Below are 14,353 nucleotides of genomic sequence, written 5' to 3'. Positions count from 1 at the left end.
TGTCTTGTGAAAATGGCAAACTTCAAAGAGATATGCAAAGAAAGATTGAGTCTAAGGAAGCCATTTGTCTTGTATTAAGGATATATGCTGAATATAGCAGCACCCAGAAACAAAGGTTAATTTTTCTTTTTAAACAATTTTCTTACAGTTTGAATAAAGATGTTCCCATTTTCGTATGTACCATGGCCTTTCCTACCATCCCTTGTCCTCTCCATGTCTTTGAACCTCGTTATCGCCTAATGATAAGAAGATGCATGGAAACTGGTACCAAGCAGTTTGGCATGTGCTTAGCCGATGAATTAAAAGGGTAAGGAGATGAGCTGAGAATGTCCTATTGTTGCAGAAGCTGCTGTGAGCTAATGGAATACTGCAGCACAGTATACTTGTCTCCCCAAAGCACTGTGGTTCCTTCCAGTCCTGTATGAACCAATACTAAAACAAAACTCTTGCTTACTTCTTAGTTTTGGGCTTTAAATGTTCCTTTTTACACAAAGATGTACTTTTATTACTCCTCTGTTGGATAATAGCAAGAATGCAACTCATCCTGCTACTACAGGCTCCAAAAATAGCGTTTAATTGGCTGTGTGTTTGGAAAGCTTGCTGGCCTGTTTGTTCCAGTGAAAACTGTCTGTCTGGGTAAGGTTCCCCCCGCCCCGTCTACGAAGTTGAAAAACAAAACAAAAATAAAGCAAAACATCCAGACCTCCCATAGCTTTCCTGAAAGAATGGTATCGTTTTAACGAGACAAAGTATATCCTTGGCTGAGAAGTCTGTTTTGCTGCTGAATGTTGAATTTGAATGTTTGTCTTTACTGCTGTGTTGCAATGTCTAAACTATCTGCAGTGAGTGGGTTACATTGTCTTTCTATATGATCATACCTTTCATTCATTTTTGTGGATTCTGACACTGATGTGTTTCCAGCTCCCTATGCAGAGACTGAGTAGATTAAAGGTCCCTTACAACACAAAACTATTCTCTGATTCTACAAAAGCCTTCAAGTTTAAGGTTTTCACAGATAATGGGGTTTTGAGACCATGCTCATGGGAGAAGCATGAGGTGATCTTGAGAGGTCTGCCTTATGAGATGAAATGGTTGCTGACTTCAGAAGCTACATTGGCAGGCTGCAGAATGGATGACAAACATGGGAATTTTTAAGAACACATTAGACAGGCATCCTCAGGAGCAGTATTTTTGTATGTAATCATGACTGGACCTGAGAGGGGGGCAGTCATTACTGAGGCTTGGCAGCCTTTCCTTGTCCACTCCGTGTTTCTTGAGGAGGGGGGGAATTTTGTTTTTCTCCCAGGCTGGACAGTAAGTAAAGTAGCTGAAAGAATGCAGGAGATGCTGCAGCTTCCAGTCAGCTGTGGCTGTGCTGCAGTGCCATTTGGCATGCTGTCAGTACTGCACTGACTGGAGTTCAGACTCCAGCAGCAGCTGATGCTCCACAGACCCTTTCAGGCCTATTACCAATTTTCTGAAAGTGAATACTTGTGAGAGTGAGGACAGAATTACCCTAGGACTTCAGTGATAACTCTCCTTACATCACTGCAGGCTTGTAGAAGAGCCAAACTTATTTGGAGTCGGGTATAATAATACAGAGGGCCAAGGTGTTACAATCCCCAGAACACAGTAATTGATGTTAGATAACATGAAGTTAGATTCGGTATGGTTAGATTTCTATGTCCTGTCTGTTTTGAGTTACTAAAATAATTAAAATTTTTGAGCATGATAACTTAAATCAAACACAGAAACACAGGAAACCTTCCTCTGCAGACACCTGGCAGGCTGTTCCAGCTTCTTACACAAGTGGAGAAGTTCTATTTATTCAAAATTGCGAAATCAACTTGGGAATACAAGAAGCAGGGAAACTTGTTTTGCTTCATCTACTGAGACATGGATACATACCTCCCTTGAAAAACACAGTGACAAAGCATGTTTAGGTCATTACCTTCCTCTGTTTTATTTCTCCATTTAAACTTATAATTGGTAAAAGAATATAAGCTCTTAATGTTGTCAGCACATTTTATGCCTGTCTCCAGGTGCTTTCTTGTCTCTGATTCAGGTCGCTGTCTACCCAAAAGTAACTCCTCTAAGAACAAAAAAGAAAAAATCATCACTTCTGTATTAATTTCTAAATCCAGTATGAATGTTACTAAAATCTTTAATTAAGAACAATTGTTATGTAGCTGTTTAAATAGTGTATAGTGTAATATTGCTATAATAAACTAACGGACTTGCCTTTTTTAATCAGTCCTACTGGTAGAGCACTAGGACTTAGCTCTGTGCAGCTCTGCTCCTCCTGCTCTTCTGACTTTTTCCCGTACACTGGCTGGGAGAGAACAGTTGTTCACAGTGGTGAGCTTCCCTCCCACCCCTCCCAAACCCATGATTTCTGGTAGAGCAGAAACAGGAGTAATTTCTTCATCACTCAGTTTTAAGAAATGGCCAAGCCCTAGTAAAACAAGCATTTCCATGATAAAGAATTTATCAGACCCTGCAGGGTTTGGTATCTTGAAATGAGACTAGATACAGTGCTTTCTTCTGCCTAACAGTAGGCTGAGGTGTAGACATGCAAAAGTATTGTGGTGAAGAGTCATTGTGCAATCAGCCTCTCTAGTGAAATCACTGCACCACAAAGGTAGAGTTAAGTAATCTTGATAAAGTAAAAGTTTATTGTGTGCCTGTTTCCAGGGTGTGATTAAAACCTGTGCCTGCTCTAAATATAGTGGATATAAATATGCTTTTGTGAAGAGGATATTTTGGCTTTGATTTGACTTTTTTTTTTTTAAAGGAAACAAATGCAAGAAAATACTTGTTACATAGAAAGCCTTTTTCTTCTGAAGCCTGCAGTCTTCTACTTACACCTTGGAGTAGGGGGATAGTCCTCACAGCCATGCATTTGTTCCTCAGTTTCTGTACTTCCTTACAGTATCTTTACCCATCTTGTTTTCTTTGCAAACCAGATAAATTTGCCACCAGCAGATGGCAACTCCCAGCATGCTGGTGAAACGTGAAACATTCTTCATTTAGTTTCCTGTCCCTTTCCAACCCTCCCACCCCAAAAACCTGCCCTGAAAATGCTGCTGTGCAGGTCCTCTGAGGGAAGGTAGAAAGGGTGGGGGATGTGTGGCTTATGTGAATAAGCAGAAATGTATTGTCACCAAAGCAGAATCCTCTTTCAAGTAAGAAATGGTGAATTAGGCCCAGTATTTGTCCTGATGTCTGTAAACACTTGTTGATGACTTCCACTTTTATGCCCTTCTGTCATTTCAGATTTGCAGATCATGGCTGTATATTAGAGATCAGGGACGTAAAGTTTTTTCCTGATGGACGCTCAGTTGTTGATACAGTTGGTGTCCGTCGTTTTAGGGTCTTAAGCCATGGCCAGCGAGATGGATATAACACAGCAAACATCGAGTATCTTGAAGATAAAAAGGTGATCTATGGTGCAAAGTTATTCATACCCATGTATTGCTGGATTCACTTAAATAGCCTTTCCTTGTTGCATTTCAAGCTAGCTGTGCATTATTTTTAAACCAATATCGTTACAAATACACTAAAGCTCTGTTTTAAAAACCATGGAACAAACTTTGTATCTTCTTTCCCTTTCTTCCTTTCGTCACTTATAATTATCTCTGCCTAAAGTGTTGCACTCCTTTCATGGATCTCAACGTAGCTTCTAGGATGCTGAGGTCATGGTGTGTAGGTGAGGTCAGAGTAACATTTTAAAACTCGTACAGAATTTAAAGCCTTCTGAAAGCACATGCTGCTGTTAGTAGAGAACTGACTGTTCTCTTGCACTGAACAGACAGTTGGCACACTTCATATGTCCTCCAAGTTCTCATTTACAGAACAGGTCCTCAAATACATGTGGGAGTCTGCTCTTAAAATGACTTCTTAGGGACACGTAGTTAACCATGCCCTGTACAAGCATCCATTAGAGCTGACTGAGAGCAGAGAAATGCAGAGAGGGGAGTAGCTTTTAAAAACAAGTCCTCTTAGCAAACCTGCATCAAGGCAGGTGTTTGTCATGGGTGTTGGCCAAAGGCTGAATTTTTGGCCGTGCTTTCTGGATCATCTTCAGACCATGTCTCTAAAGCCTTGGTAGCTGTTAACAGTGAGCTTGGCAGTAATCTCCTGCCAGTTGATGAAGTCAGTTTGGTCATACAGCTCTAGTGCACTCTCACAGTTGAAGTGAAAGTCTGTAAAACCTTAGCAGTGCTTTTCTAACCTGTGCAGGGTGATGCAGTTGTTTGCCAGGGCACAAAAGGTTGAGCTCATGGAGGTGCCCCTGGCTGTGAAAGGATGGAATAGGCAGTCTGCTCAGAGTGAGGGCTGTGCTCTGTTTAAATCTCTAGTGAAGAGTAGTGGAACTCAGGTATACAGGCATTGTTTATAGATGGTGCCAGAGATCCACCTCTTCATAATTAGAGTGAGATTTACCTTGTCTCACATTGGAGGTTGGTGTCTGTTCAGTGCCCTACATCCGTGATATGTCTGATGGTCAGAAATCTCAGTCCAAAGATACCTGTTTTATATGCTCTTAGATACTTACTTTAGGATGAGAGTAATTGCTCTCTAGAACTGCTTCTCCTTGATTGTGAAAGGCATCTAGAGCAGCTAGATCAGATGTGTATCTGAGTAGCATAGGTGAAATCACTTATGTGATGTGCACATGTTAAAGGGGATTAAAAGGAAAAAACCCAAACCACCCCAAACAAAAATCCAGAATCAAAACCTCCCAAAAAAACCCACAAATCACCAATTTGTAGAGGTTTTTGCTTATGCTTTTTTTTTTCCCTAATAGTTATAGTAGGACTGTGCAACTAAAACACTCTGCTTCAATGAGGGTGTTTCTTCATGGCTGTTTCTGGTATTGGGAAAGGATCACTTTCCCTGCTTCCTGCCTGCCCAGGTGTCTACCCTCCTCTTTCTCCTTGGCTGTCCTACCATGGCCTTAACACTTCTATAAAATAGTGCTGGTCTCTTAAGTGCTGTAGCACCCCCCCCGTCTCTGTGCTCGGTGGCAATAGTGTTTGTTTTGTTTTGCCAGATGATGTACCACTGTCCAGAGGTCATTCTGTGACAGGGACTCGAGATTGTGGGTTTGAGATGATAAATTTGTCCCAGGATTAGAGAGCCTATTCCTCTAGTATGCTAGCATTTAGGAATGGATACTAGTGAGGCAGTTACTGCTTCAGGAAATATCACTTCAGAACACCTAGGGGAGGGTAAAAAGACTCCAGCATCACAGGTTTGAAATATGAGACTTAGGCATAGTTGGTTTAGATAAGGAGATCTGAACAGCTGTAGTCACTGCATTATTTTGCTTTGTTTGCTTCTGGGGAAGCATGTGGACTCCACAGTATCAAACCTGTTTTGTTCCATCTCCCTTCTTTTAACAATAAGGTTGAAGGACCAGAATATGAAGAACTTGTTCGCCTTCATGATTCAGTCTATGATCAAGCTGTTGCCTGGTTCACTTCTCTTAAAGACAATATGAAAGCTCAAATTCTCAATCATTTCGGATCTATGCCAGGAAAAGAACCAGAGCCACAGGTAATAAAACCTGCCTATGTATGCAGCCTTATTCTACACAGAATTTTAACACTAGACTGTTCTCTGACAGTTTTTTGCTGTGGTTTTGTACATTCTAGACTCTTATTTACCCAATTTTGGTGTTTTGGCATGAAGCATGGTAAACAATATACCTCTGTAATTTGGTAGCTGAAGAGATAAATCTTAATGGTGTGTACAGATAAAAGAGAACACTTGCAATTAAATGTTCAGCTGTTGCTTGTTTTGTGGTGACTTCCTTAGCAAGTAGAAGATGACAAGGAAGATGATGTTCTTCATGGGGCTGGGCTGGTGAATACATAACTGCATGTTTTTCCATCCTTTTGCAGAGCAACCCCAGTGGTCCTGCCTGGTACTGGTGGCTCTTGGCGGTGTTGCCTCTGGAAAACAGAGCTCAGCTGGCTATATTGGCTATGACCTCCCTGAAAGATCGTCTAATCGCCATCAGGCGCGTATTGATATTTGTGACTCGCAAAAGACCCAGATAACATGGACTTGTGTTGTGAGTGGGCACCAAAAACATCTCATGACAGGTTGTTCTGGGGGAGGGCAAAGGGGAGGGGTTGTTTTTTGTATTTTTTAAAGATTCTTTCAAGAAGGAACAGCCCTTTCTGACTGCGTCCTGCATCCATCGATTGCATCGGTTTGTTATCTGGGTATTCACCAAACCTTGCACATTCTCCTATTGTCCTGGTGAAAACTGAGCCTCTACAGAGCTGTGCTACATTTAGAATGTAGCTGATGGATGTGGATAATTGCTTCAAAGTACTTAGATAGCATTGATGTTTCTAGCCAAGAGAGTTAAGTACTAGAGTAGTGCCATTGGCCTGCATGTGATGTGGATTTTCACTCAGTAGGAAGAGGAAACTGGACAGTGGATTGAAGAGGTGTTTCTAGACTTTCTTGAAGGTAGTGAACAGAAGAGGAGTTACGCTGCCCAGCAGAAGTATGCACAAGGACTATAACCAACAGTACTCTCTGTTAGTGAATTGGAAGGCAGTCTGTCATACTCCCACATCTCCCTCTCTCTCTCTCCAGCAAATAACAGTCTGAGGAAAAAACAGGTTAAGCCGTTTGTAGTCAAGGCATCTGAGGATGTTTATCAGAAAGAATAATAGCTACTGAATAAGCACACTATTTGGTAGCCTTAGGTAATCCCTCCTTTGTGATTTACATGTTGTAGCAGAATAAGTATAATAAGTACAAAATGTTTGGAAATACGTACTTTTGGTTTTTTTGAAGAGAAAACCCAAAGTAATCCTAGCCAGTCTTACTGTTAAATTCAAACCAAGCCGCTCTCTAAAGTATGATAAACACTGCTGTGAAATAATGATTTCACCCCAAGTACAAGGGAGGCGTGCTGCAGTTTACTCTGAGCGCCTGCTCTACGAGTGCAACCAGCGAGGATGAAAGGTGGGGAGGTTTCCACGTCCCTCCTTCCTGCAGTGTCATGCCCACCTCCCGTTATGTTGGGGTGGTCTCTACTGAACGTGTTTCAAACCCGAAAGTATTGTAGTTTAGTACCTGTTGCTGTATGTGATGGAAATCAGTCCACAGTAACATCGTGAAAGGAGTCACAAACAGAAACTATAAAGGCAAGTCTCAATGCAAGCTTCAGTCAGGTGTTAACCTTCATTTGTCTCTTTGATTATTTTTTATGTATTGTTTTGTTGATATCTAACTTTGATAGCTATTAAATTGATCGCTTGTCAGTCAAATGATCAACATATGCTCAACTGCCAATGAAATAACTCAGTGTTACCAATTCAATTGGCATAGTTTCCTATAACTAGAACTGATACTACCAACAGGGAAAAAAGTTGACTTGAATCTCCATGTGCTGCAAGCATAGCAAGACCAATGTAAAGACTCGTTCATGTGCAGAAGTCTGGTAAGAAGAAATGGCTGCTTACCTAAATGGTCAAAGTGCCTGGTTTCTTTTTTAGTTATTTTCTCCTTATTTGTCAATGAAGAGGTATTTAAACTTTTTTTTTCCACTTTTTACATGAATTCTGGAAGAAGACTGCATTAAAATGCAGTGATTGGGATATATTACCTGCTCTCTTTGGGTATTGTCGTTATAACCTCTGTGGTCTGGGAAACAAAAATTCTGTTTTTTTTCCTTTTGGCAAATGGCTACCACAAATGGTTTCTGTAACATACCCTGAATGTACTGTAACTGCCTCTACCTTGAACACGCCTTTTCTATTTAAGTAGTCTGTAAGTATATTCTCTAAATTGTGAAGTGCATAATGTACAAGCAATGATGTCATAACCTCTACAGTAGCCTTCTGCAAGTTCTGCTACCACCACCAAAATACTCAAAATTCAAGTTGAATGCATTTCCTCCAGGATTTGAAGATGATGAAGAGGAATTCACTGAAGTATAAAGTAATTGTTGTATTTGTGGGGAGGAAATGTCAGAAGTCAGTAGGTCTTCAGCCGACTGTCAGCTGAGCTACTGAAGGGTGATTTCACAAACTAATTCTCGGACCAGAAGATGGACTGTATTTGATCTCGCAATCCTTTCTGTTTAGCTTCCTGTTCTTCCCATTCCTTTCCATGCTGTGTATTTCTTCAAGACTCATTCATCTTGCTTGTGTGTCTGGCCTAGTTTTGAGTATTACTAGTTTAGCTGGAAAAGGATGCTGATGATATTTGTATATTGCTGGTCCCTGATCTTATATGTGCTTAATTTTACAGATAGGAGTGCATTTAAGAAAAAAAAAAAAAATCAAGGTGCTAGTTAGTGTCTTCTTGGCTTTGCCTCAGTAAATGTTAATGTTAATATTCTCTGCAAAAGTGATTTTTTCAAGATACCTACTTTTGAGGTACTTCTGACAGAAAACCCTATGAAATGAGAGGTTGTTTACTGCTGTTTTGTAATGTGTAAAGACATTCTACATGGGAAGTGACATTACTGTGTTCATGAAGGCCTGCATAGTTAACAGAGTGATTGTTATTGAAAAGAAAGCTGAACTGTAGAGGGATTTTTTTTTAGTCAAGGTTTAAAGCAGTTCGTGAATATTTCAGTGACTGATGTTTTGGACAAATGACAACAACAAAGGAATTGTCTGTGTGTGGATGCAAATAATATTAGCAGCCCAAAGCTGACATTTCTCCCAAAACATTGAATGCTGATCAAATAGCAAAGCTTTAATAAATAGATAAAATCACCACTGCCCTGTGGTACTTGCTTTCTAAGAAGTACCAGTTTCATTTTTACCAAATCACCTCTGCCATATAATATCTGCAGCATCCAGTAGTACCTCATGGGAAAAGCTGTCTCGTTGCTCTCTAGAGGAAATGTCCACGTTACAGCCAGTCTGTGCTTAGGTGTGTAACTTGTTGCCAAGGTACATGTGGAAGCATTGGAGCTGAGCTCCTGGAAGAGATAGACAGGATTTGTTGCCTTTCTAGCTCATTACACTTTTCTTGCTTGCAGTCCAAGCAAGGATGCTGGGATATATGATGAGTCTTTTCACTGTGGTGAATGTGGCCCTTCTTTATACATCGTAAAGAGGCCAAAAAGAAAAAAAAAAATCCCTCTACCTCTACACCTGTTGTTCACCTGTAAAATTTCAAGCTACAAAATGATATATATATATATTTTAACCTTTTTTGTCTTTCAGAAGCATACTAATTGTTTGCCACTGAGGCCTTTTATCTACTGTATTTTAATATGTTCATTTGATAGTCATCAAGATCTCTTTGTACTTCTAACCTGTAGAACTTGTCATGTTTCTTACTGCTCCTTTTCCCTTGTTCTCCAGTCCACTTTTAAATTGATAAATAGAAAGCTGTACACTCTATTCCTGTTACATTTTACACTAGTGGAACTGGTATTTTGGTAGCGCCTTAATTTTGCAGTTGTGAAATGATTGTATCAACTCTTATCTGGGGCTTCTGACCAGATGTAAATGAGTATGTTTAATGTAGATAAACTTGAAACCATTTTTTACTGTTTTAAAGCTAGAAATGAAATGGAGTGTGTACATATGTATAAATATAAATTATTAATCTGCACCTTTTTGTATCTAGTAAATACAGGAGAAGTTCATGTTCTAACCACATTTGGCACTTCTTGTTGCATAAACAAAGCCAAAACTTTTTTTAAAAATTGCAGTGTTCATTTCATGTGTATTTGCAATATTCATGGGAAATGTGTTTAATTTATGTGATATTTGGAATAAACCAGGTTGAATTTATGAAAGTGTGAGTTCATGGGGAAAGCTTTATCACCGTGAGGACTAAGAGCTAGAGCTGAGGTGAATACAGTCTGAATGAAACAAGCCACTGATGTGCTGCTGTCAGAAGAGGGATGATAGTTTGATTTTCCTGACAGGAGCCCAAGGGCTGGGAATTGGCCTCATGAGGCTTGAAGAAGCAGATGGCATCCCAGAAGCAGTGGGTAGATGTTGGGGTTCATGAGTTGCATGGCGCTGGTTTTAGCTGCAGTGCGAGGAAGCAGGGGAGGCTGCAGAGGTTGTGGCACAGGGAGGTTTGCTGGGCACCCGGGGCAGGCTGTGGCACTGGGTGTGAACGTGAGGGGTGGAGGATGGAGGAGGTGAACCTTTAGCTTTCTCAGGAGTGGATTGTGACAAAGATGGGGTATGATCATGAAGTGGGCTCTTCCTTTTGGAGCTTATTGGATTATTTTGTAGCCCTAAGCATGACCTGACTGGCCTGATAGACTAAGCTCTAAAAAATACATAGTTACAATGAAGAACAACAACAAATGCTTTATTGTCTAAGTGCAGTGAAATAAAATACCTTCAGGGGGCAGAGAGGGAAGCAATGTTCCAGAACGAGGCAACTGGACATGGTTAGCAGCAGTGTATTGGGGGATGGGACAGTGGTCAGCAGCAAAACTTTGATGTTCCTCATGGGTTCCTTCCAACTTAGGATATAGTCCTCTAAAACAGTTGTGTGAAGGCAAAAGCCAAGCCAGATTATAGAAAACATATCACATTCCTCAGTTACATCTTCCTGCCAGCTAAGCTGTGGAGCAAAACTGCTCTGAAGGCATTTTTGTAAATACTAGCCTTTTTTTCCCTTCCTTTTGGTGTTGGATTGACTGACCTTTGTGTCTGTATTCACTGAACGTCTGAGCATACAAACATCAGTCATAGGGCTGCTCTTTTAGGTAGCAAGTGTGTGGGGGAGTGTCTGTAAATGCTGCTTGAGCTGCTTCAATACCCTGGAGAACAGCTTTTTGAAACAACATGCCTTTCACCAAAGAAAGGAGGTTATCAAGGTTTCCTTTTTATTACCCAGATCCTTGTGCTCCTTGAGACTTGAGAAAAATAAAAGTAAAGTAACTGCATGAAGTTAGTAAATAGCATTTTTCCCCCTTTACTCTGCATGTCCTTTGCTAGTAGATAGATACCAAGCCCTGGAAAGGCAGCATCTCAGACTGTGCCTGCTTCCCTGAGTAATGCCATTCTTAAGAGTGGGGAAACCTTAGTGTTCTGTTGTCCTGTATCACTCTGGTCAAACCAGCAGCCAAAAATAATGCTGCTTAATTCTGTCCAACAACACGTGCTTGAAGCTGTTGCCTATTGAATAATAGAATAAGAAAGATCGGAAGAAAATCTGATAATATCAGGTGCAAAAAAGAGTAAAAAGAAAGTGAATCCATAGCAGCACTTTGCTTAGTTCCTCTAATGACACTGCCTACTGCACTTGCAGCTAAAAGACAAGCATGTTTTCCATTGCATTTACGTTACATGGTAGGAACAAGTTGTTTCTAAATTGAGATGAATATCACTTGCTGACAACTTTTATAGCTCTGTTCTGCCATATGTGGGGTTCTGCCTTGTCTGCTAAATTTGGGACTTCATGCATCCATGGAAGAAATGTCTCCACTTGTAAATGTTTCTTACGTTTTTTCTCATAAACATCTGCTGCTCTTTTTGTGCAACAGCCATATTGGAGCCCTGTTCCTGGGAGAACTTGGATTTTGAAAACAGAAGCTTTTTTGGGGGTCAGGCTTATTAACCTCACCACAGACAAAGTTAGGGAAACAACTCTGGTCCCCTTTTCCCTACCCAGTATGCTCCAGAGGCAGAGCTGGAACTTTTGAAGTTATAGGCCTATGTCCATGCAAACCTGAGGATGGCGTGTTGAGAATGGTATACAACAAGTGACCAAGAGCATAATTTGTATTTAACCATAGCAAAAGCCAAAGGGAGGCACCTCTCTGTAGCCCCTTCAGCTCATCAACAACATCCTGTGATCATCCTGTTCACAACAGCACAAAATCTTCCTTCTCTCAGTTCAGCTCACGAAGCCCTCAGGAGACTCACTGCTCATTATCCTGATTCTTGCCTGTTATTCCCTGCCCCTTCTCATCACAACCTCTTGTACTTCCCTTGCTGACCCACTGGCTTTCTTTTCAAGGGAGAAAAGAGAAAAGGTAAATAAACCAAAAGCCCAGGAAGGTTTTGCTGACTGGTGGCTTCATTTGCGAGTTCTGCTGGCTAAAGCAGGTTCAGGCTGCAGGACTTCTTAAATCAGAGTAGATCTAGCAGGGAAAGAAAGATTATTTTAAAACAGGAGGAGGGAGGAAATACAGTGTTCATTATCATAAGTGTAGAGATATCCAACTTCAAGCTTGGCCCTGCCCTGGAGCAAGTACCTCATGTTTTCTGCTAGTGGCTGGGGTACCTCAGTGCTGGCTGGTTGCCCTTGTTGGCTAAGAGAACAGACTTGCTATAAAACTGTAAAAGTGGCAAGTAGTCCTGGTATCAGAAAATGCCTAACTGCTCTGTGCCAGCTTTATTTTCTTTCATCTAAAATTATTTGGCTTGGGCAGAAGGAGGAAGATCATTGGTTGCCTGAATGGAAGTCCACCTGGCAAGGGCCCAGCACCAATGTGATTTCCCCATTCTCTCTGTGTTCAGGGGAGATCTATCACCATAAGGCTGCATGGAGATCTGAACCTGCCATCAACATGTCTTTTATCAGTTCCAGTTAAACCACCAGTGATGGTGTGTGTTACAGAGAACAGGTCTTATATTGGGAGGTGTAACAAAACTGTCAAGGTACATTTGCTTTCTGCCACTTAGATACATGTCATCAGAGCCTAAGCTGCATCAGGGGCTTTGCTAAAGGCTGACTTCATTCCTGATACCTTCATGCAGCTGCCTGGAGCACTGCCCATACTTAGAGAAACACTGTGGAAAGGACTCTGTTGTCTACAGGCACTTCTTCATGTGGAGCACTCTCAGATCAACTTTTTAAGTAAATCTGTGAAGCCTTATATTGTAGACCCAAAGCTCATTTGCCAGTGCAGACCAAGATTCAAATAGAGGTATTCCAAGCAAACAGGAATTACTTACCCAGAACCAGAAATCACTATGTAATTTCCCCCTCCTCCTGGTTCTTTCTTTCCTTGGTCTCTACTGGAAGTGGAGGCAGGAGGGCACATAGGGAACATCCAAACCTCAGGAACTGAGCTCTGTGGTGGGACCACAGTAATTCCAGAGGAAAGGTGAATGCTGAAGTATCCAGCCTGGTTTGCTTAAGCTGCAGTGTTCCCAAGCCTTATGAGTATTTGTGGAAAAACTGTTTGGAAGATAGGAAGTTACTTTAGAGTAAGTTTTTATTCTCCCTTGCTTGCTCCCTCTCCTGTTGTTATGAATCAAGACTCTGCCCCCACACCAGGTTTACTTATGAATCTCAAGATTAAGCTCATTCACACCTAGGCAAAGTAAATCCTCCATAAGAATTGGATAATTTTCCAAGTAGTCTAATGTTCTTTCTCAATATTGAATACTAGCAGACACTTGAAAAGTACAAGAAATTCTTGAATGGGAAAAATTAATCTGGCAAGATGTTTCTCACAAGTCCCTCAACTTGAGTTGTATATATATCCTGGAAAACTTTCTCTTTTCCAAGTTTGTATATAGAATTTGAGGGAGGCTCTGAGTTTGAGCAAGAAATGTGGCATAATGATGGCATTCATAAAAAACAATCAATTCCTTCTGTAATTTTGCAATATTGTGACCTCAGTACCGCAGTGTATCAACACATTCCTCAGATTATTTGTACATAAAGATCTTCCATTTTTCCTCATTTTTGCATTGTTTTGTCTAGACTCAGAGCTTCTGTTATTTCTGGTATGTTTTGTGTTGCTTAGAGAGGCCCAAATTGATCACACTTCCCTAAATAAAGGAACTGTTAGAAAAAATGTGCTTCCCACTCTTCACACACTGCATTGTTTTGTTTGCTGTGTAGACAGTTATAAGGTTGTGTTCAGAACTCTATCTGAATCGAACTTCTCCTTTCACAGAGGTACCTCCTTATCAGATGGTGCTTTTAAGAAAGTCGTTTTCTTGTTTATTTTGCAGCAATTGACTCTGCCTAAGTGCTGGCTTTGGCCAGTTCTTTTCAAATATTTTCAGTATGTGCTAATTCTACAGTGCAGAGGCTTCTTCATTTTATTGTTGCGAGTAGTAAGAGGTAATTCCTCCTGGAGAATGTGTACTAAAGCATTGGTAAGAGCTGATGCTTTTCCAGTTGTAAGACAGCCTGGGTTTACATCCTTTTCTTAGCAGCAGTATCTGTTCCCCTGTAGACAGACAGCTGCTGATTGCAGTTTGCCTTTTGCTCAGCACCCTGTTCCTTCTGCGCCTGGTGCTGGAAAATCTCCTGGCAGAGAGGAGTTAAATATTTCTGAGCTCTTGCTTGAGTCATCTGTCCCCGAGTGGGGAGTGGGTTTGCTTGCAAGCACGTATTAGTTTGGAGCTGCTCCTGGAACAGGAGCTCA

At 41.0% G+C, this 14,353-nt stretch overlaps 1 protein-coding gene across 2 annotated transcripts in view; it reads left to right on the top strand.

Annotated features, from left to right (window-relative positions):
• LONRF2 (LON peptidase N-terminal domain and ring finger 2) overlaps positions 1-9,793 on the top strand; it is a 34,730-nt gene extending 24,937 nt beyond the window's left edge. The window contains exons 9-12 of one of the 2 annotated variants that reach the window (XM_014892974.2): positions 149-307; positions 3,277-3,439; positions 5,413-5,562; positions 5,910-9,793. In XM_014892974.2, coding sequence (XP_014748460.2) covers positions 149-307; positions 3,277-3,439; positions 5,413-5,562; positions 5,910-6,068 — 631 coding nt within the window. In that variant the 3' untranslated portion in view covers positions 6,069-9,793. The remainder of the gene's footprint in view (positions 1-148; positions 308-3,276; positions 3,440-5,412; positions 5,563-5,909) is intronic. The other variant, XR_015801621.1, reaches the window with a different exon arrangement.
• Positions 9,794-14,353: the final 4,560 nt, after the last annotated feature.

Source organism: Sturnus vulgaris, chromosome 2 (genome assembly GCF_052056855.1).
Source record: "Sturnus vulgaris isolate bStuVul1 chromosome 2, bStuVul1.hap1, whole genome shotgun sequence".
Taxonomy (NCBI): Eukaryota; Metazoa; Chordata; class Aves; order Passeriformes; family Sturnidae; genus Sturnus; species Sturnus vulgaris.
Note: the sequence above shows the minus strand (reverse complement) of the source record. Positions and strands in the feature narration are given on the sequence as shown.